Source organism: Bidens hawaiensis, unplaced genomic scaffold (assembly GCF_021521415.1).
Source record: "Bidens hawaiensis isolate Kalapana, Puna unplaced genomic scaffold, B.hawaiensis_p1.1 tig00015232_1, whole genome shotgun sequence".
NCBI classification, from domain to species: domain Eukaryota; kingdom Viridiplantae; phylum Streptophyta; class Magnoliopsida; order Asterales; family Asteraceae; genus Bidens; species Bidens hawaiensis.
In genome coordinates, this window is record NW_027492355.1 from 1 (window position 1) to 23,719 (window position 23,719).

The following is a 23,719-nucleotide window of genomic DNA, read 5'->3' on the forward strand; positions in this document are numbered from 1 at the left end:
AACACGAAAAAACCGAATTTATAGATTTTCACTTTATTATTATGTTTTATTTTTATTTTAAACAACTTATAAGAATTTATTAAATATGTAACTCCATATTTTAGCCCAAATGTGATAGTTACTAATGACAATGCGCAAATGATGTAAGCCCAAGTTCATTATTTTCAGACTATTTTTTTTCTTGGATCTAAAAGTTTCAAGTTCAAATGACAAAACTAAAAGCACCGGGAGGTGGGAACCTAAACCAAAAACTAAAAAAAACTAAAATCGAAAAATCCGAAACTGAACAGTTTTAAGAAAAAGTAAAGCCCAAAATCGACCCATGCACACCCCTAATTTTTAAACAAAAATTTAGCCCAAGTTTGGCTTTGATTATCAACTGAAATTAACCGAAAAGGTTCAAGTTCAACCGACAAAATCGAAAAAACCGAAACAAAATGGTTTTAAAACCGGCCAATGCACACCCTGTTTTCTAAGCAAAAAAATTTATGTCAAGTTTGGTTTTGATTATTAACCGCATTAACCGAAACAAAAAACGACAAAGTAACCGAATAAACTGAACCTAAACTTGCACACAACACACCGTTACCTGACGGTTGCAATTGTGACGGGCGTTGTGTACACCGGTTCTTCTCGGGTTCAAAATCGGAAGCAGCACAGCATTTTAATTTCAATAACAAAAGCCAAATAGCTCCAATGAGAACAACAACAGCGGTTACAGAAGATAATATAACCACCACGACTATGCTTCCATTCACCTTACTATCATTATCATTATCTTTACCAATTCTATGTATGTCAACTCCAACCGGCTTATTATGCACTCCGTTATTATTATTATCATTTACCGAATCCGATTGGTCAATTGTTACGTCGGAGTTTGAAGGATTCGAAGTCGGATAAGGTGGAAGCCCTGTTTCAGATCAGATACACCGTCAACTGTTTCATTTATATTCGTTCATTTATGTTCGTTTAAATTATAAAAATTAAATTAGTAGTAGTTATATTTTATAAATATGAACATAAAATAGGCTTGTTTAAATTATATGTAGGCGTGTAGCGAGCCAAACGTTCATGAACTGTTAGGTGGGAAGTTCGTTTATTTAATAATAATAATAATAATAACAACAACAACAACAATAAGCTACCCATTATCCATATGTAACTTGGTTTGTGTTAATATTATTAAAAAAAATGAACGAACATGAACAAAATATTTATGTTCATTTAATTAAACGAACGAACATGAACACACGTTTAAACAGGTTTTATGTTCATGAACGCCTGTTCATTTATGTTCGATTATTTATGTTTGTATAAATGTGAATGAATACGTAAGTAGTTATATTTATATAAATATGAACTTAAAAGGGCCTCTTTAAGATTATATGTATTAATGTATATTTATGTGTGTTTTGTTATGTTCTTTTAAGTTTGTTTGTTTTTCTTCGTTTGTGTTCGTGAACTATTCGTTTAGGTTTTAAACCAACAAACACGAACATGTCCGTTTTCTTAATGAACGAACATGAACACAAAATTTGTTCGATTAATGTTGAATGAACGAACACGAACATGCCCTCATTTCTGTTCGTTCGATTCGTTTACAGGCCTAATTATATGCATATACTTTAGTTATTTTTTGTTGAAAAAGAAAATCATTGTAATGTGTATTCGAGTATGGTTGTTCAATCATGTTGGTTTAAGTTTGTTTGTTTGTTTGTTTGTTTATGTTCGTGAAATGTTCGTTTAGGTTTTAAACGAACAAACATAAACGAACACGAACATGCCAATTTTCTTAACGAACGAACATGAACAGAAAATCTTTGTTCAATTATGTGTTCGTGTTCGTTTGTTTATAGCAATATTTGAAGTTGTTCAAATTTGCAGATAATGCGATTATAAGTTCATAAAACCTGGATATGTAACGTTTACGACTTCATACATTCCGAATAGAGATTTTTTAATCGAAAGTTGCTTCTGCCAGAACTTTTGGTAGATCGTATACGATGTGGGGGCATCGAAGTTTCGGTTTAGCGGTACTAAGTTGATAAGAACGATGGTGCTGTCTAGCTGGTTGCCTACAGCATTGGCTCCAGTGATTCGGGCTTGACTTGCATTGAGTGAAACGCTGGTGGCGATCTCGTGGGCGAGTTCAGAGACTAATGGGAAGAATTGGTATGGAGATATCATGAGTAGTAGTTTGATTTCAATTGGCCATACACAAGCACAAGGTGATCCTGCTGGTGTGTATGTTAATGGCTGTGTGCAGGTAACTGCTGTACAATCTACAAATAAAGTTTGAAATTGTTACAAGTGAGCATGGTTCGGTACTTCGGTTATAGGCTAAAACCGAATATATAATGGTTCGGTTATTGAAAAACATGGTAAGTTATTTATACGCATATAACCATAAGTGAGCGGTAAAAGTCTGTTATAAAAATTTTATAACTAAATTATTGCTTTCTTAATCAAGTAAGTTACTTCGGTTATGATTAGTTTGGTGTTAGTGTTACTAAAGACGGGTCACAAGTTAAATGGGATCGGGTCCAAACCTAATATTTTTATTTAGTTAAAACGGGTGGGTTTGCTTGACTCGATCACCTTTAATAAAAAAGAAATGATCCTGAAAATATGCATAAACTTTAATGACCAAAATGGAACATAAACAATGACCAATAGGAACAAAAGCAAGATTTTTGATAATTTAATACCATATGCTTTAAAATATAATAGTAAACCGACCAATTTGTAATCGAATGAGTTTAAATTGTCACCTATATTAATCACCCATACGGTTTACCTTCATTAGGAGGTGGTGAAGGTAGCATGAAAACCGACGAGGGTGGAGCAGCAGCGTCCTTTGTCAAAGAAGAGCTTGATGGAGATATTGCAGGCCCTTCAACATTATAATATTTCATTAACCAGTGTATTATAACGATATAGCAATAAAACGTCACGAAATTATAAAAAGATCAAACTTTAGCCTACCATATTGACTTATTAGATCAACCGGTAATGGTGCAGGACCGGATGAACCTATTCAATGTAAAAAGATCAAAGCTTTAGTAATCTTTATGTAATAACTAGTTTTCAGGATATATTTATAATGACAAAACTAACCCTGCGGCATGTTAGTTGGAGGTTGAGCTGGATACGAGGGCGTAGGAGCAACATGATCAAGTTTTTCGTGAAGATGATGATGCCGTTTGATCCATTTTGTTGCATGATGCATTGAGGGTGTTAAAGATTGATCACTAGTGGGAGTTTGGGCCTGTGAGACACCATGATCTGTAGATAGTTTGACTTTTTAGGTCAAACAAGTTATTTTTAGTATTCCAAATTGATATGCATATATTCATGTAGAACAAAAGATATATCATTTGTTAATTTGAATTTGAAAAAAAAAATAAAAAATCTGAACTAATAGTAGCATAGTTCTTGAACTTTTGTTACTGATCATGACAAATTTGGATTAGAAAAGTTGACTAATTTGACCATAATAGTCAAACTGTCAACTTATTGATATTATGTGATAGGGTTTGATATATGTGAAGATTGGATAATAGAGAAGATAATAGGGATAAAAAGGATGACCGATTGTATTAATGAAAATGTAAAGAAAAGTTACAATAGATTCCCGGGCCTAGCCCTCTCTCACCGCATACACGGGAGCCATGGCAATGCCATCTTAAACCTAAAACATACTCCCCTCTCCCTATTGGCTCTTGATACCTATTTATAGAAATACAATTACACTTAACCCCCTCCCAAAATAGACAAATGACAATTAGGACTTAAAACTAGAATATGATTCCTATCATTATGTAACATTGATTTCACAGAACAATAACAAAACTATAATCATGGTTCCCAGTGGCTTAAAGAGTATTAAAACATCTAAATTTCTTCAAGAAAATAAAATCATGAACTCAAAAACAGATAAGTTGTTACCTGTATATCTAAAAGACATTCACAGCCAAGAAACAAAATCAAGAATGTGATCAACCAGTAAATCACTTGAAACTCCATTAGCAAGCCACCACAGAAAAAAAGCTTTAATCTTTGATCACTCCATAACCAATATCTGCATTAAATTATTTAACACTTGTACTGTGCCAATATATTCATGGAATTGTGGTATCTTTTTGATACTGAAATCAAGAAAACAAAAAGAAAAGCTAGAAACATGTTTTGCAAGAAGTTTTATGAGACTTTAGTTTCTATTTTATTTATTTATTTATTTATTTATTTTTTTTGAAAAACTTTATTTGACCAAAACATTTTGATTGGAGAGAAAGTTGGGGATATTGCTTATAAAATATAAATTCTTTTTAAACTTTCTTCAGTGCCCCAATAAGGATGATTATGACTCCCTCTGAGAAGTTATCTGAAATGTAGAAAAAGAACCCATTTAATTTAATCATTTGTTTGGAGATTAATTGTGAGAAGTTAAAAACCCATTAAATTTAATTTATTATTTGGTTGGAAATTTAATCATCTCCATCCAATCTTTGAAAACTTTTGTATTATTAATCATTGTAAATGTTTTACTGATCTACTTTTTAATACATGTTTTCAGCTACACCGTACGTGAGAGTTTTCACTAGTTGGTACATGTTAATTGATAAAGAAATTATTATGCTTTAATCATATACTTGTGGTGTGTAAAGGATTAATAAAACATTATATGTAAAGATATATGAAGTTACTTATTATACTGATTTTAAGCTAATAACATAAGTAAATTATGATTTTAAAAACTTAATACGTCTTGGTATATCTTGATAATTGATGTGAGAGTGCTTATATTTTCTTTTACTAAAGAAAAATTATTTAAATGCCTAAAATTTGTGTCTAAAAATATATGATCAAACTAAATAAAAATGCAAGAAAAAAGAAAATGTGCAGGCCGTTTATGAAATAATAAAATGAAAATGACTTGAACATAATTTTAAATAAACATGCATATCATTAAATAAAAAAAGATTTCTACATATATATTTATTTGTGGCTATGCATTTCACAAAACAGAATCCATTGTCCTTTATTGTATGATCCGAAGGCGAGATAAGGAGAAAAGGTAAATAGTGGGAGTGAGTGAATGAGTGATGACTACATAGATTTTGACATTTTTTGTTGATAAAAAAAGCCTTATTATATTAAATAATATATTTAAATAAAGTTTGAACTTAGTTTACAGTTTACATTATTAAACCATGCATGACAATAAACGTAATGCAATAAAATTAAAATAAATTTATCACACGACCATTCGTTTGAATAATTCTTTAAATTTACACTTATGGGTACAAAACACAATATAATTTAGTCTTTTTAATAATATATAAAACAGCTTATTTTGTTATAGCTTAATGTGATAATTAATTCTATTTTCTCAATTATTCTTTGTAAATATATTATTAAAAGTTAATTCCAATGTTATTTTTATTATAGGTTAATGTGTACCAATTGGTTCAATGATAGCTATATGGCTTTTTTTTATAAGAGGTCGTGTGTTCAAGTCTCGCATTAAGCAGTTTGCTTAAGCTCGAGCAGAGAGTTTCCCAGTTGTAAGTTTGATGAATAGGCCGGGTTACCATGCTATATTCTTCAAACGACCGCGTGATCTATTTGCTAAGGTCATCGTGACTGTTTGAACAGTTGTTAAAAAAATATTTGTCCCATCAAACCGCAAAGGAGGACCGCAATAGTGGTCATGGTCAGATGTTATGTTTTGGAATGTGGTGTTGGATATCACCTAACCCATTTATAATGTTAATTCTTTTTTAACTATTGCCGGTAGCCAAATGTTTTAATGTTTTAATAGTCACATACCTTTATTACTATTCATATAACAAACTAAATATTTAGTTTCGATTAAATTTTGTCATCGACCCACTTAATAATTATATTCTTTAAGAAATAGTTTTGATAAGATAATAAATTTTGGTTAAATATATATGGACATAAAGATGTACAATGGCGTTCTTTTGGATTAAAAATATTGAATAAGAAGGTGAAGTCGGTTGCAAAAACTTTGTAACAAAAAGAATTTGAATGAAAGTGACGAAAATGATCAAACCACATAAAGAAAAAACACCGGTTCTCTATATAATAAGAAGGCGACATCGGTTTCAAAAGCTTTGAAGGATATACATGCAATATTGTTTTTTGTTTCGGATTAAAATTCGGGTGAATATCATGTCTATTGAATGGTCTAATTGGTGTAGTTTTCCTTTTCCTTTTTACCACTTTAAGTGACTTGTATTTTTTAGCTTTTTTTTTAACGACCAACTAAGTAACGATGGGTCCTTCGTACGCGACTCCCATTGGTTAAAGGTAGCCCGAGCCGGCGACTAGTCCGGACGTACGGAGCCCCTAGCGGTCCACCTATTGAGGGATTCACCGGATAAAACCCGACCCCACGCCCGCCAAATGGCACGACAGCGAGGAGCCGGTAAAACCGGGTGAGATCAGGACTCGAACCCTGGCAAGTCAGAGTCATCCCTCATATCTTCCATATAAATTGGCGATAGTGAGGTTTAAAACTCCTACCTCTGACTTGTAAAGTAAGTGTTCTACCATTGAACCACAACCAATTTATACATTTTTTAGCTTTTAAGTAGTAGTTTTTATTGATGAAATTTCGTCACCTTTAAAAAACAAAAAAGCAAACACTACTAGTGACAGTCTACTTCAGTTGACCCTTCCACTTGATTGTCTTTGAGCCTGTCTTTGCATGTCAAATTACGTAAATGACCTGCAAATAATGATAGTTCATCTAATGCCATTACTAAAGGCTCTTATTGGGCTTTTGTCGAACAGTATTTGTATGGGTTTAATTGAGCCGTTGATTTATATATCTTCTCTCATAACAGAAAGCCCAAGAAGATAAATTATCAGAAATTGGAATCTTGTTCAAGATTGACTTTTATTGGCTTATTGGCTTTTTATAAAAAGTCATTTTAAAAAACTAAGATTTGGGTTTTTGTAAAACTGTTTTTTTATAACTCTTTTATAAAGCTAAAATATATAAAATTTTTGTGATTGCCAAACACATTTTAACTTATTGGTTTTATTAAAACATCAATAAGCCAACAAGCATTCCACAAACTTAATCCCAAACATGCTATATGTCTATAGCCTAGCTCATTTTTTTTTAACGGTCAACGAATCTTTCAAATTGACTACTGTTTAAATTCATTATATCGAATACACTCGTCTTTCGATCCGGAAAAACTATTAGCTAAGGCCAATGCCATACTCAATATTAGAAAAGCCAAACAACTAAATTAATTAACTCAATCTTTTTAATATTAATTTGCTAAATTATAGCCATACGCACAATAAAATTATAGCATCGCATGTTCGCATCTTATTAAACTTTTATTAGTCTAGAAAGTAAAACTAAATTTGTAATAAATGCTATATATTACTTATTACACCAAATCCCTTATTTATAGGAAAATACAACTAATGTATTCATACAATTCAAGGTTTTATATTTTAACTAGAGATTCGTATCTAGTTATATATACAATAAGGTTAGAAAGGTTGTGACAAAAACGTTATGTGTCTCATGTATGTTCTAGCTAGCCCCAATAAACGAATCTAACGGGGCATGCTCATGTTTGTTAATTTACTTTAATAATACAAACGATCAATCACAAGAGGAACAATGTTTTCTTGTTTGTGTTCATTCGTCAAGAAAATAAATTAATTCATCTTCGTTCATTAATAGTATGAATGAGCATTCGAGAATGCAAAACACACAAACGAACATAGTTGAACATATATTGAAGAAAAAACTATAAGCTAACATAACTGTAATTGGTTTTCATCTTAAGAGACTTATCTTTTCACGTCTTTATCTTTACAACGTCTCTAATCTTTACACATTTTAGGTAAAGATATACTCGTAACTTTCTCTACACGATCGGATTACATTAATGATCTCGTATAGTTTATGCAAGTAATGATTATACAATAATATTAAGAGGGGTAAATTTGTCAAAAAAAATCTTACTTTCACAATACACAATATAAATACAAACAATAATAAGAGGTCAAGAAAAGAATAAAAAAAAATTGATGTACGTAGAACCAAAATTACTCCTAAAATTAATAAATAAAATAAAAAGATAGCCAGATTTTAGGAAGCATTCAATCATTTCCTTCATTGCATATATATTTTCATTTATTACAATTAAGACGTACACAATTAACTTTCATCAATATATATCTTCTCCTATATAAGCATTGTAGTACTACTATTGGAACTAAAGAAAAAACAAACACACAAACATTAAAATGGCAAGGTCGTTGATTGTCACCGTATTTCTTCTGGTTCTCATGACACTAGGTAAATCTCTTTCCCTTTATTCATTATGTTTTTCAAGAATTACGTGACTGTATAATGTTATGACACCAAGATCTATCAATTTATTTTTTTTTTAAAATAGATTTTACTATTCAAAAAGGGCTTGCGGCATAGCTTGTTTCTTATTTGTCTTCTATTTTGATGTAAACACGACAATAGTTTATGTGATATTAAAACCATTCATGTATTGATATATTCTATGTTTGCAGGTACTGAGTTGGTTACGAGTCAACAAGTGTGTGAAAAAGATTACACCATGCCTATGTGTAGATTTGACTTATGTATTGAGTTGTGCAATTCCTTCTATGGAAAACGTTCTGCTTCACAATGCAAAGGTCGTGACCTTTGCCATTGTTATTTTGAGTGTCCGCCGCCAGCCGACGATAACTTTTAACTAACATGGTTCTCTTCTTAGTAGTTAATAGTTATATGTTACTACGTTTGATTCCTATGAAGATTATTTGTTCATAATAAGTTATTGTTATGTCCACTTTTGGTATGAAACATTTATATGAAGTGGTTATTTAATATCTTTGAGAAGCCTATTGTGGTTGTGTTTCATGTATTATGGTGTTGACCATAGGTGCAAATTACAATTATCTCTAATTATAGATTTGTAATTCATCTAATTCTATAAGCACAATTACAACATAGGCACATAGCAATATATTCAACAATAGCATTGCATTTGTGGTTCTTTAATGAGCTTTTATCGGGCTTTTGTCGAACAATAAGAGTTTGTAAATTTATGATTTGGTTTGGGCCGTTGATTTATATCTAGTTTCTCACAAGTCACAAGATATCCCAATATTGGAAATTGGAATCCTCACATTAATTTTCTCATTTAACAGCACATATTTACGGCTATTAATTAATCCTAAGATTAGGGGTGTGCAAGTTAACCGCTGTAACCATTAATCGAACCATAACCGACGTAACCGAACCAATTTTAACCGATAAGCGTCATAACCGATGGGTCGGTTTAATAAATTTTTAAAAACCGTCAAATACGGGTCGGTTTTAGTTAAAGATACTTTCAAAACCACCATAACCGAACCGACCCATTAATTTAACCAACAATATGTTTGGAATTAACTTCCACCAACATATTGTTGGATTATATAATTTTGAGATTTTGGTTCTATGTTTTTATAAAATTAAGTTGAATTTCATTGTTGGATTGTATAATGTCATTCTTTTTTTTGATTATTTGGTATTAATATTTTGGATTATATACTTTGTTGTATTATGTCATGTCGTTGTTTTGTAATAATGTGTGCCAAAATTTTATGCCCAACTACATTGTTCTGGTTATGGTTAACTGACCCATAATCGACCAACTATAACCTTCAAAACTGATTAACCGAAACCGCCATAACAGGTCGGTTATGGTTATGATTATCCATTAACCGACATGTCGGTTATGGTTATAGGTTTGGCTCAAATCCGCCTCAAACCGACCCATGCACACCCTTACCTAAGATGCTAAGATCATTAAACATAATAAAATGTATATTATAGCGAATAGCTTTATACATAATAATAAACTATATACTTTTTAGCTATTAAGCTATTTGACTATTTGTTGTCATATATTTATATTTTATATTTATTTGCAAATATATATTGTTATAGAGAATATAGGATATTATGTTTATATAATCAATAGGTACGTTAAATCTTGCGAGTTTAGTCAGATCCTGGCTCGAGCTTGTTTATTAAATGAGCTCTAGTTTATGTTTGTGGTTGCTTAAGATCCAATTTAAGTCTTTAGCTAGTCGATCTAGAGTAGCTCACGGATAGTCCGTCACATTTACACTGTAACTTCAAAGCTATTTAAAATTGAACTCCGAAGTTGATCCAAGCTTAAACCTATTTCAAGTATACTTTTTAAGTTGTGTGCACTTAACTCGTTTATAGTAGACATGATATTGCCATAATTTATTTTTTTTTTTATTTATTATGACAGCAATAATATGAAAAATGGCTGTGTTGGGGACCATTAATATTCGAACCTCAAAACTTTATTGATGATTAATTTTCTTCATAACAAAACCTTATGGAAAACGATCTTCAACCAATAAAATATGTATAACTTCTGAAATCACATATCTCAAGTAACAATTTAACGTTACCTTCACTTTATTTGAACTTCATGTACGTAAAGTTTTATTTTATATATTAAAGTAGCGAATAATATTTTCGAATTCAAAGTTTAACATCCTCAAAAAACAATTACAAAAGGTTAGTGGTAATTTTTTTTGACGGCTTCTCAGCTTCTGTATGTATATATTGTAATATGTTACATACCAAGGAATTGAATAATGCTTATTTCATTAAATAAGTTAAAGTTTACCTAAAATTAATCATGTTTCTTGAAAATGATATAGATAAGAAAGTGTTGTAAACCTTCTCTTGTTGCCTAAAGTAACCTTTTTTGCTGACTAAAATGCTACGTTATTTTCTATTGGTTTATGTTTATCTCATTGATCTCATAGGATCGATACTATATATAGACGATACTGTATATAATGTAATACAATAATATAGTAAATTACAAGATTATCACGTGACCTTAGTTTATTCAAAAATGGTTAAATATATGTACTAGTGGATATGTATATATATACAGCAAAATGATCAAATAAGAAGTTTGGTTTTTCTAAGAATGCTAGAAATGAGGGTATTTTAGTCTACTACTTTAATATTGAAACCCACTTAATTTAATTTCAAAAACCCACTTAAATTTTCACTCATCTCCTACAACTACCACCGCCCACCGCCACTCACCGCCACCACCTTGCCAGAAAAGTCTTCGGAAATTTCGTCGGAAAATAAAACACTATGAAAACACAATGAAAAAGACACAATGTAAAAAACACAATGGAATAAACACTATGAAAATAAAAACATAATGACAAAAACACAATGAAAACACAACTAAATAACACAATGTAAAAAACACAATGCAAAAAACACTATGAAAAAATAAAACACACTTGTATAACATAATTTTGTAAAACACAATTATGATAAAACACACATTGTAAAAACCCACGATTTTTTTTTATTTTTATAAAGCAATATGGTACTCATATAAAAGATAAAAAAAACACTCGTTATTATGGTGAAATTGTTTTGAAAAAAAGATGTCGTATAAAAAAGTTATGGACGTTTTAAAATGATGGGGTATTTGACATGTGTCTTGCATGTGGAGAGAGAAAGTCAACAAATGTGTTATCTCTATTATTTCTTTACCTTTGTTTTACACTTTATGATATCTCTGATCTAATCTAAACCATTCAATTTTAAAATGAATGGACAAGATTATTTCTTATCCTTCCTAAGAAAACTAATATTCTTATTATAACTTAACCCATATATACAACTAATCTTTGGTATATATATATATATGGGTCAAGTTATTCTACAAAGAGGGTAAAAAATGAGAAGGGTGAGAAGGATTATCATCCACTGGATCAAATCTCAAACAAAATCAATGGTTTAAAAAGGGGCGGTGGCAATTTTGTAATATTAGAGACAATCAAGGGCAAACTCTTACATCTCAAATAAGAATACGAACTGTTTTCTTTAATCATCTTCTTCACTTCTCTTCACTATTATTCTTCACTTTTTCCTCTGAACACAAACCCTACCATCTCCATTATGCTATTTGAATCTCAAATAACCTCCATCGCGAATCAATGGCCACATCTCCATCAATGGCGACATCTCCATCGCGAAAAACAACTTCAAAAACGTTCCATTTTCTTCATCTTTTCCTCTGAACACAAACTGTTCCATCTCCATTCTTCGATTGAAATCTCAACTGAACCTCCTTCATAAATCAATGGCGTCATCTCTGACGGCGACAATCGAACCTCCGACTGAATCACCGTCTCGGATGCGACACTTCAGAATTCGTTGCTTGAAGAACAACCTATTGACACTAAAAAGAGAAAGGAAACAAGAAAAAATGTCCCAAAGAAGCAAAATACAACTTCAAACAACGACGATACATTTTAGGTTTTATTTTTCATTGCGTCTAACGTGTCTTATTGTGTTATTGTGTGATATACGATCATTTGTGTGAGTGTATAAACATTATTATGTCATTGTTCAGTTAGACTATTGTGTTATTGTGTGATATAAGTTCATATGTGTGAGTGTATAAACATTATTGTGTCATTATGCAATTAGACTATTGTGTTATTGTGCATAAGATGAGTCATGTGAATATGACACAATGGAAACAGAGTCTGGTAAATATAACACAATGGATACAGAGTCTGGTAATTATAACACAATGAAAACACAGTCAGGTAAATATAACACAATGGAAACAGCGTCTGTTAAATATAACACAACAGAGACATGGTGTGGTAAATATAACACAATAGACAATAGAGACAGAGTCTGAAACAACATTATTGTGTCATTATGCAGTTAAACTATTGCGTTATTGTGTATAAGATGAGTCATGTGAATATGACACAACGGAAACAAAGTCTGGTAAATATAACACAATGGAAACAGAGTCTGGTAAATATAACACAATGGAAACAACGTCTGGTAAATATAACACAATGTAAACAGCGTCTGGTAAATATAACACAATGGAAACAACGTCTGGCAAATATAACACAATGGAAACAGCGTCTGGTAAATATAACACAATGGAAACAGCGTCTGGCAAATATAACACAATGGAAACAGCGTGTGGCAAATATAACACAATGGAAACAGCGTCTGGTAAATATAACACAATGGAAACAGCGTCTGGTAAATATAACACAATGGAAACAACGTCTGGCAAATATAACACAATGGAAACAGCGTCTGGTAAATATAACACAATGGAAACAGCGTCTGTTAAATATAACACAATGGAAACAGCGTCTGTTAAATATAACACAATGGAAACAGCATTAATTTTTTTATATAACAATATGATACTCATATTAAAGATAAAAAAACGCTTATTATTATGGTGAATTTTTTTAAAAAAAATAATGTCGTATGAAAAAGTTATGGACATTTTAAAATGATGGGGAATTGACATGTGACTTGCATGTGGAGAGAGAAAATCAACAAAAGTGGTTTATTACCTTCATGCCCTCTTCATTAATTTTTATTTATTAAATTAATCTCACCATTCAAATTTAAATCAATGGACTAGATTCCTTCTCACTCTTCTTATTTTTGTTGTCCTTTATATTTTAACTTTACCCATATATATATATCGACTGATATTCAACTTGTCAATTTCGTGACTCTTAATCAACACAAATATACTTCTATAAACGAATGCCCCTTTTGATATCACACCTAGGTTATTATATAAATTCATATTTAATGCTTATATTGTTGTTAATTAATATCATTAAACTAATAACACATGCAAGCATGCAAAATTGTCAAAAACCAACTATAAAAAATAGGAAAAGACAGCCCAACTTTTAATGTCATGTATACACCAAATTCCCTTATTTTTAGGGAAATATAAATAATGTTTCAATATACGCATTTTACTCGATTTCAGTCTTATCAAAGGGGCTGGTGGCTCATTAGTAAGGCTATGTGTAGTGGAGGGGTTACAAATTGGGGCGTTTTGCGTCGTGTGACGCCCAGTCAGCAAGATGTGAGAATTTGTTTTTGGAGTGTAATGGTGTAGGAGCTACAAATAGTAATATATTATATATATATATAATATATATGTATATATAACACACACATATGCATACATGCCCCCCCCCCACACACACAATTCGCCCTTCTTCCAGGCGACAAAAGGCTCTCGCCCCCGCCCCAATTCGTCCTAAAATCGCCCGGGGGGCGGTGTTCTAGCCCCTCGTCGCCCCTTATCGCCCTCAAATGGCGCCCAGTACGTTTGGCCTAAAGACAAAGCCTTCAAAACAACAAGGGATTGGGAGCTCTTGACTTTAAGTTTCGTAGATGACAGAATTTCGCAAATCTTTGTTTTAAAAAGGAAAGAAAACCGATTTCAGTTTTAACTAGAGATGTGTAATAACTAAATAATATACTTGTATTGTGTATGCTTGTTTATCAAATAAACAAACTTTTCGTAATATTGTTAACGTACAGCTTATTAAACATTTGATGCATTTACTTCAAAATAGTTTGTATTATAAGCATGTGTGTTTTGAAGGCGGCATCCATGCCAACACTTCATCACCTCAAACAAATACTTCAAGCCAAGTGCCATATGCATAAGTGTGATCGTTGATCCACAAAGTATTATTTGGTTCATTCCATTAACAACCAATCATAAAATATTTATTTGTTTATTTTCTTTTAATATATATTAAAACCTAGTAAATCAAATGACTACATATCTTACGTGACGATTTGCTAGTTATCTTACAAATCGTCAAATAGGGGTGAGCATAAAACCAAATTAACCGAACTGAACCAAATAACCGATAAAACCGAACCGAAAAAAACCGAACCGAAGTATTAACCGGCGGTTAAATTTTTAGTTTTTCGAAAAACCGATTTTTGGGTTTAGGTTAGGTTATCCATTTTAATAAAACCAAAAAAAAACCGAACCGAACCGATTAATCGAACCTATGTTTTCTACTTGTTTTTTTTAAGATGTAATGACCAGAAACATAACACCAAAATAATCTACCATTGATGGTGATGAAGATGATCAAGACTGGGTCTAAACTTTGAAGACGAATAAGACAATGAATAAAGATTCGGGAAACCTTTAGTTTTTTTTTATTAAGAACGTTGTTGAATTTTAAACTCTACTACTTAAACAACTTTGTATTTGTTTGGTTCCACATAACACGTGTCTATTTTTGTATTTTGAATTCAATATGTATGAGGTACTCTATTTTTTTTTATGAATTCTTTGTTTTTTTTGTAATGTCTACTTACAATAAAAAAAACCGAAAATAACCTAAACCGAAACCGAAAATAACCAAAAACTGAATAACCGAATAACCGAAAACCAATTGGTTGGTATTATAAAATAACCGATAGCTTAGGTTTAGGTTTAGGTTTAGGTTTGGGTTTCACCCAATAACCAAACCGAACCGAACCGTGCTCACCCCTATCGTCAAAGATACTTATCTTTTCACATCTTTATCTTTACAACAACGCTAATCAAGGAGTATAAAACATACCACTTTTAGATAGACACATTCTTGTAAGCTCGTCTACATGTTCAAATTAACTTACAAATCCTTATCTTTTACACAAGTGACAATTAGTGTTGTTTAAAAAACTCGAACCTCTCTCAAAACACACACGAAAAAAACTCGATTTAAAATCGAGATGAACTAAGCCATCTCGTATTGTAATCGAACCAAGATCGAGCCTGGAGTGGCTCGGGTCAGCCCGTTTACAACCCTAGTGACAATCACAAAATAATAATAACAAAAGGGCCAAAACCGTCAAAACCCCAACTTTCACAATACACAGTATAAATACAAACAATAATAATAAGAATTTGATATATTATTATTATTATTATTCCCTCCAACTCCGATAACTACCTTCCACCACCTCTCCGGTTAACAATCACCATCACCGTCACCGTCACAATCACCGTCAAATCACACAACCAGCTTAAATCAACACACACCCAGTTCAATTCACCATCTCAAACTCCCAATGGCAGAAAAAATCCACCCTGCCGGAAAACCAGCCGGAGCTCCGGCACCGGCCACGAACCTCACTTTTCCGGCCACCAAACCCCTACTCCACAACACCACCCGTCCAGTCTACCGTCCACAACCTCGCCGGACCCACCGCCGGAGCTTCTGCTGCTCCATCTGCCTCTGTCTCACCGTCACCATAATAATATTATTCCTCATCGCAGCCGTCGCCGGCGGCGTCACATACGTTATCTACCGTCCTCACCGTCCCACGTTCTCAATAACCTCACTCCACGTCACTCAATTCAACCTGACGTCATCAAACAAATTAACCACCAAATTCAACCTCACTGCTTTAGCTCGAAACCCTAATAAGAAGATATTATTATATTACGATCCGGTTATTATTAGCTTTAAATCCCACGGCGTTAACGTCGGCAACGGGAATATTCCGGCGTTCGTCTCGCCGAAGAAGAACACGACGGCGTTGAGGACCGTGGTGGCGTTGACCGGTCAAACTGTGGGTGGTGATGATAATGGGGTGAAGTTGAAATCTGAGATTAAGAGTAAGAAGAGTGTGGAATTGAAAACCCAGATGGATACTAAAGTGAAGGTGAAGATTGGAAGCCTGAAGACGAAGAAACTGACGATTAGAGTTACGTGTGACGGAATTAAGGTTCCGGTGGGTAAAACGGCGGCGGCGACGGTGGGGAGTGGCGGAGTTAAGTGTAAGGTGGATGTGAGGATTAAGATATGGAAATGGACGGTGTAGATTTAAGGTGTGATTTGATTTGATTGGTTTTAGTCAATTTTTGGTCAAAATTAGTGTGGTTAGTTTTGTTATAATACATTATTAATAGTATAATAATATGCATGTGTTTAGGTACAGGATTATATGCCACAATATATGGTATCACGTTATAAGTTTGGATGTGTTTTTGTTTTGTATAATTGGATATTGAATTTTTGTTATGAATGTGTGTTAAATTTAGGATGAGTGTTCTACTTTATCGTATCGAAAAGGTACCGATACTGTCATTTGTAGTTTCAATGGCACGTGTATTGATTGGTAGTGTTACCGAACTGAAAAAATCATTATGGTCGTTTTACAAGTGTCAATATTTTTTGGTATGATACCAAAATCTGTCCTTAAAAGAAATTATTAGTGATAGTAGTACAATCCAGTAATTATTACTAGTTACATTATGCATGATTAGCTTTTTTTTTTTGGAAATTGACTTTCATTAAACACCAAACACAAAAAAAACTCACTATTTCCAAGACGAAAATAGAGAGTCAAGAACCACAAAAAACATACATAATTACATCACATCGAAAGAACACCAACGATCCCAATCCACCACCCCTCCTTTAAATCTATGTTTATACCACAGAAATCCCAAAGTCTTGATGTCCGCAATCATCTCTACTACGTTCGGCTCCTTACTCGAAAATATCTTTTCATTCCTAGCCCTCCACATCCTCCAGCACGCAATGATAATAATCCCGTGAAGGATTGTCTTTTTATTGCCCGAAACTCTGCAGTGATCGTGCATACTCACCAAATCATTAACATGAAACAAAATCATCCCTGGCACCTTACACCATGTAGAAACACCATTCCAAATACCCGCTGAGATGCTACATCCAGTAAGGATATGTTCGATCGATTCTTCATTGTTGTTGCACCAAACACACAGCTGGTTATCAACCGGTATGTTTCTTCGACCTAGTGCTGTCTTTGTAGGAAGACGATCCAGAACTGCTCTCCACATAAAAATGTTACATTTATTTGGAATCCATTTACTCCAAGAAAAACCAAAGTTATCACCATTTGTTCCGGTCCCACGTAACCACTTTTTAACCGTAGCCACTTTGAACCCATCGTTACTATCATCACACCATACCCATGTATCGCCCCTATCGTTAAGATGTACCGCTTGGAGTAAGTTCTCTAAATCATGTTTGGATGTTGATTCCTCTTGTCTATTCGGAGCACGTCTCCAGTCCCAAACCATAATTCGATTCGTTCCAATAGACCGTATCCGTCCGGCCACGCAGATTGTCTTATCCTTCTCTAACGAGAATAGCGACGGGAATTTGTCTTTCAATGGCTTGTCACCTAGCCACATATCTAACCAGAACCGTATTTGATTCCCGTCCCCTATTTTCCCTCGTATTTTACAATTGAAACCAACTCCTTCAACCTTATATCTATTCCACAACATTACCAAGTTTTTCCAAGTCCCCGTTATAGATGAATTAACCGGGGCGACTCCCCATTTTCGACTTGTCCCATGTATTGCTACAATCACTCTTCGCCACATGGAATTTTTCTCTTCGTGAAACCTCCATAACCATTTGCTGATCAACGCAATATTGTTCAAATCAAGTTTTGCAATACCCAAGCCTCCATCTTTGATGACTTTCGTTACCACCTCCCACGAAACCCAATTCATTTTTTGGGCATCATCCGTCCCTCCCCATAGAAACCGCCTTATTAAACTTTCCAGGATATTGATAATCTTCCTTGGCGCTTTGAAAAGAGAAAAATAGTACGTGGGCAAGCTATCAAGAACAGATTTTATTAAAGTCAAACGACCACCAATCGACAATGTTTTAGCTTTCCATTTTGACAACCTATTCTTAAAAGTCTGTACGACCGGCTCCCAATTGGTGATTCTATTCATATTTGCTCCAACCTTAATTCCCAAATATAAAAACGGAATCTCCCCAGCTTTACATCCCATCATACCGGCTTCCCTCTTAATTTCTTCGATATCGACCCCAACTCCAAACAATACCGATTTATGAAGATTGATCTTCAAGCCGGAACACAAAAAGAATAACCGGAGAATCCTTTTCATATTCACAAAATTGAAAGAAGACCATTCCCCCATCAACATTGCGTCATCCGCATACAGCAAATGAGATAGGACCGGACCATCATTAGGAAGCCTAAGACCATCAAAGGCTCCTATGTCACACGCCTTGTTCATCAAACCTGAAAACGCCTCCATCAAAACAATAAAAAGAAAGGGTGATATAGGGTCACCTTGACGAATTCCTTTCTGGCAACCAAACTCAAAGGTAGGAGATCCATTCACCAAAACCGCCGACCTAGCCGAGACCAAGACACCTCGAATCCATTCACACCAAGCCGTAGGGAAATCCATCTGTTCAAGAACCGACAATAAGAATTCCCAATTGACGTTATCGTAAGCTTTGTCAAAATCAATTTTGAACAAAAACATCTTCTTTCCTCGCTTCTTTGCCCACGCAAGCACTTCGTTTGCCATTAACGGCCCATCAAGTATGTACCTGCCTGTCAAAAACGCCGATTGATTTTCCGAGACCACTTTACTCATAACCATCTTCATCCTGTTCGCCAATACTTTTGACACAACCTTACTTATGCTCCCGATGAGGTTTATCGGTTTAAAGTCTCCAAGACGTACCGGGTCACCCACCTTAGGAATGAGCGTGATGAAAGATGAACCGACCCCCGAGCTCAAACGGCCCACTCGATGATAATGTAGCATGATATCCACAAAATCTTTTTGGAACAAATCCCAAAAAGTCTTGATGAATCTAAAGTTGAATCCATCTGGACCGGGCGCTTTATCCGCTCCACATTGGAACACCGCCTGCTTAATCTCCTCACCCGCAAATGGACTTACTAAACTTTCGGCATCTACTTGTTGTAATTTCTTTAAACCATGGACTTTGAGCTTTGGTCTCCGAATCATCTTTTCTTTAAACTTTTCGCGGAAAAAAACCATAACCTCCTTTTTTATCACATTCGGTTTTGTCTCCCAAACATCACAAACCATCAAACCTGGCAATTGATTCGCAACCTTTCTTTTATTAATGCATCCATGAAAGTATCGGGAGTTGTCATCTCCATAAGACGCCCATTTGCTACGAGCTTTTTGTTTCAGATCCTTTTGATAAAATTCTTCTAGTTCCCGTATCCGGCATTTCGTCTCCTCCATGATCCATACCTCCTCTTCCATAATATCTCTTGATTCCATTGCTGCATTCAAATCAAAAAGTTCCTTTTCCAGGATCCTTTTTTCCCCAAACTCCTTTTCCTTGCAATCCTTAATCCAAATCTTGATATCATGACGCAGCTTCTTGAACTTCAACATTAGAATAGTGTCTGGCGCTCCCGAAAAAGACCCAGATTTGATCGACTGCCGCACCATTTGACCAAAAGAATCCCTGCCAATCCAAGAGTTATAAAATCTGAATGGTTTCGGCCCAAAGTTTCTATACACCGTCTTCAGAATTAACGGACTATGGTCCGACTTATATCTATCCAACGCTAAGTATTCGCTAGTCGGCCATTCCATTAGAAAGTTCCAATTAACAAAAATTCTATCAATTCGGCTCATCTTGTTTCCTGCCACAAAAGTAAAGCTCCTCCCATTCAGAGAGAGCTCATGCAAATTTGCGTGATCAATGAACTCGTTAAACACTTTAGCCTCCGTAGAGTTAAAATTGGAATTTCGCCTTTCCGTTTCATTTCTAACCGAATTAAAATCTCCCGCAACTGTCCAAAAACCATCTCCATCACCTATAATACTCCCGATCTCCCCCCATAACGCCCGTTTGTCCACTAAGCTTTGGGGCGCGTACACATTTAGCATGATTAGCTAATTATTACTAAATATGTCATGGCCTCATGGGATTTGTGGTAAGCTAAATATGTTTTTCTTTTTTCATGTGATAAGGATTTAAGTCTCGTAATTATAAAAACTCTAATTTAAATTTGGAGTTAAACAGTGAGTGTGTTGTGTTATTATAGCCACTTTAGCTTTTCGCTTATATGTAAAAAATGTTAATGTATAATTCTTATGTTTGGACAACGTGTTGATGTATTTGAAAAGTGAAAAACAAGACTATCTTTAAAGATAAAGTGGTGCGGTTTTTAAAGTGATGAAAGACATTAAATTTTTAGTCTTTATTTAAATTAAAAATAAGTCCTCATTTAAAATTTTAAATTAGAATGATTTGTGTAATTTTTCTTTGTAATTTGGCTTTAAGTTTGTTTTAGCTCTAACGCTTTGTTAGTTGGTCGTTGGCCGATTGAATTAAAGTTACCGTTTGATAAAGAAAAATCTAGTTCTTATAGTTTTTTTTCTTTTAATTTTATGAACATGAGTACATGACTGAAGAGGTAGGTCCCAGCAGAGCCCAGTTGGACCCGCATGACTCACCTTGAAGAGAGACGTCTGCGCAAAAACCAACTGGATCCGCAGGACCCACCATGCTCAGAGACGTGTCGTCCTTACGCGCAGTACGCAAGCTGTTCCCGCAGGAAATGCCTCCCAATGGTGAAGTACTCCGCCTGTTCCCGCAGCTGCGGATACAAGCCATCAGGGAAGGCCACCCGCGCACAAGGCTACACGCACAAGGCACTTAGCTCTCAATAATTCAGTTGTCACCTGAAGGAATGAGCAAAGCCGGGAACAATCCCGCACAAAGGCGGGAGGGGGAATACTCCCGCCCAAATAAGCCAGTCCGTACGATACGGGAAGATCTTTTGTACTGTACCTGACGAGGTATGGGCAAAAGATCTGACCAAAGATACGACAGCTCATTGACAACAGTATGGCGAGCAGCATGCTCTTGTACTGTATGTCACTATTAGCCGCTGCCTACTCACCAACTCCTGTCATACAACGTGCATAGCCGGCAGTTGGTGGAAAAGGAATAGTACACAGCAGGCCCGGTCACTGTCAGCCGCTGCCTACCCACCAACTACCAGCATGGCACGTGCGTAGGCCACAGTTGGTAGAACAGGAATACTATTCAGCCGGCTATACCTTCTTGGAAACCTACCTTCGGCTATAAATACCCCAAATGGTATGATCATCTCATCTTATCATATACTATCTCGTATCTTACATATTATACCTGATATCTGCTCTAGCAATCTCTTAATATACACTTATATTCAAGAGCAATCTAGTCTGATTCTCACGCCGGAGGGTGGTCACAAGGAGGTACCCCCCCTTCTCAGTGACGAGCTCACGGTGTCTGTTTTGCAGGTTATCAGAAGAACCATCTTTGCCGGGTCTAACCCCTCGTGGGAAACATCTATTTAACCCCCAGATTATCCGTAATCTGCCCGAGGCCTATTAGTGTTTCTTCATTGGCGCCATCCGTGCAAAAAAGCTAGAACTTCATTTCTTTTCAGTTTTTTCAAACTTCTGGAAAGATGGTTAAAGAAACTCCGGTAACCACAACCCCAGCTACTGGGGGGAATACCGGCGACTACACAGTTTTTACGAACACTACCCCGGTTACCCAAGCCGGGGCAAGTGCAGTAAATTTTACGAACACTACCCCAGTTACCCAAGCTGGGGCAAGTGCAGTAAATAATCGCTCACTGGGATTCACCGATACCCGGTTAGAGAGAGAATGAACGAGGCTCCCCCGCCAGACACTCGATGAAATTAAAGCGTGGGCGGAAGCACGTCAAAAAGAATTCCAAGCTGAGTTGGATGAACGCTTACGTTTACTCCAACAGGCTGATGAATTTGTATACTTTGACGATGATTGGGAGGAATCCGATAGTGACGCAAACCCTCGTCATAGGGCGAAAGGGAAGCGTAAGGAAACGGATTCCCAACCGAGAAGGCATTTTGGAGAAACCTTCAAACCAAAAAACGCGGGTGGAAACCCACGTGACTTCTCCAAAACATTCAGACCAACTGTGGCAAATGCGGGAACGTCCAAATTTGCAAGGGACATTGCGGAAGCAATCGCCCCGAAAAGTGCCAAACAGATGTCCAACATCGGCACTTACGATGGTATATCTGATCCAGACGATCATTTAAACAGATTCATAGCGGGGGCAACCGTCAGTAATTGGACGGAACCTACGTGGTGTTACATGTTCCAAATGACGCTTGTTGGGCCAGCTAGAGCGTGGTTCGATCGTCTACCGGTCAACCACATCTACGACTGAACACTTCAGCCAACAAAGAAATTATACAGAGGAGCAATGGACAATCCTCAAATGCATTCCAGAAAAAGATGAATCTTTGCCAGACTTCATCACTCGCTTCAACTCAAAGAAGCTAAGTCTGGGTAATATTAGCGAAGATCTTCTTCGCGCTGCTTTTATCCAGGGCGCGAACGACCCAGAGCTCATCCGCACCTTAACGGGTAAAGATGGCATGCCATCCACATGGGATGCTATCATGACAGCAGCTAAACGCTTTGCGGAAACGGAGAAGCAACTGGGTAGAGATCTCCCCCAGAGCACAAACCTCTACACCCAGAAAACAAGAGAAGACAACGTCCATACCGCCCGACTAAACAAAAAGCGGAAGCTAGGCATTTGGCAGTCAAGGGTAAACTTTGACACCTCATCCGGCTTGCAACATCGGTTAGGCGGAAGGGATAACGTACAGTCGAACCAGAACTCCAGATGAACGCCACTCACCAAGATCGTCACCGAGATATTCGCCACTGAGGAGCTCCCATGGCCAAAGGCTCCGATAATCCGACATCGTCACAATGCTGATCGGAGCAAATACTGTGACTTTCACAGGACAAAAGGCCACAACACTGAAGAATGCACAGACGTAAAGGACATGGTCGAAGCATTTGTCAGAGATGGGACGCTCGCGCACCTCGTGGCGCAATGAACGCTGAGCAGGCTGATGCGTGTAGAACCCCAGCTGGAAAAAACACG

The 23,719-nt window shown here is 35.4% G+C and overlaps 2 protein-coding genes across 2 annotated transcripts; one reads left to right on the top strand and one right to left on the bottom strand.

Annotated features, from left to right (window-relative positions):
• Positions 1-491: 491 nt before the first annotated feature.
• LOC143548720 (uncharacterized) lies at positions 492-3,298 on the bottom strand. Its single transcript, XM_077039810.1, has 5 exons — positions 3,121-3,298; positions 2,989-3,036; positions 2,801-2,896; positions 1,914-2,285; positions 492-913 (listed from the first exon to the last, which is right to left on the bottom strand). Exons 1-5 carry the CDS (start codon positions 3,230-3,232, stop codon positions 492-494), a joined length of 1,050 nt encoding a protein of 349 aa, XP_076895925.1. The 5' UTR covers positions 3,233-3,298.
• Positions 3,299-15,836: 12,538 nt separating this feature from the next.
• Positions 15,837-16,839, top strand: LOC143548712 (NDR1/HIN1-like protein 13). The gene has a single exon (XM_077039802.1). It carries the CDS (start codon positions 16,025-16,027, stop codon positions 16,778-16,780), a length of 756 nt encoding a protein of 251 aa, XP_076895917.1. The 5' UTR covers positions 15,837-16,024; the 3' UTR covers positions 16,781-16,839.
• The last annotated feature ends 6,880 nt before the right edge of the window (positions 16,840-23,719 follow it).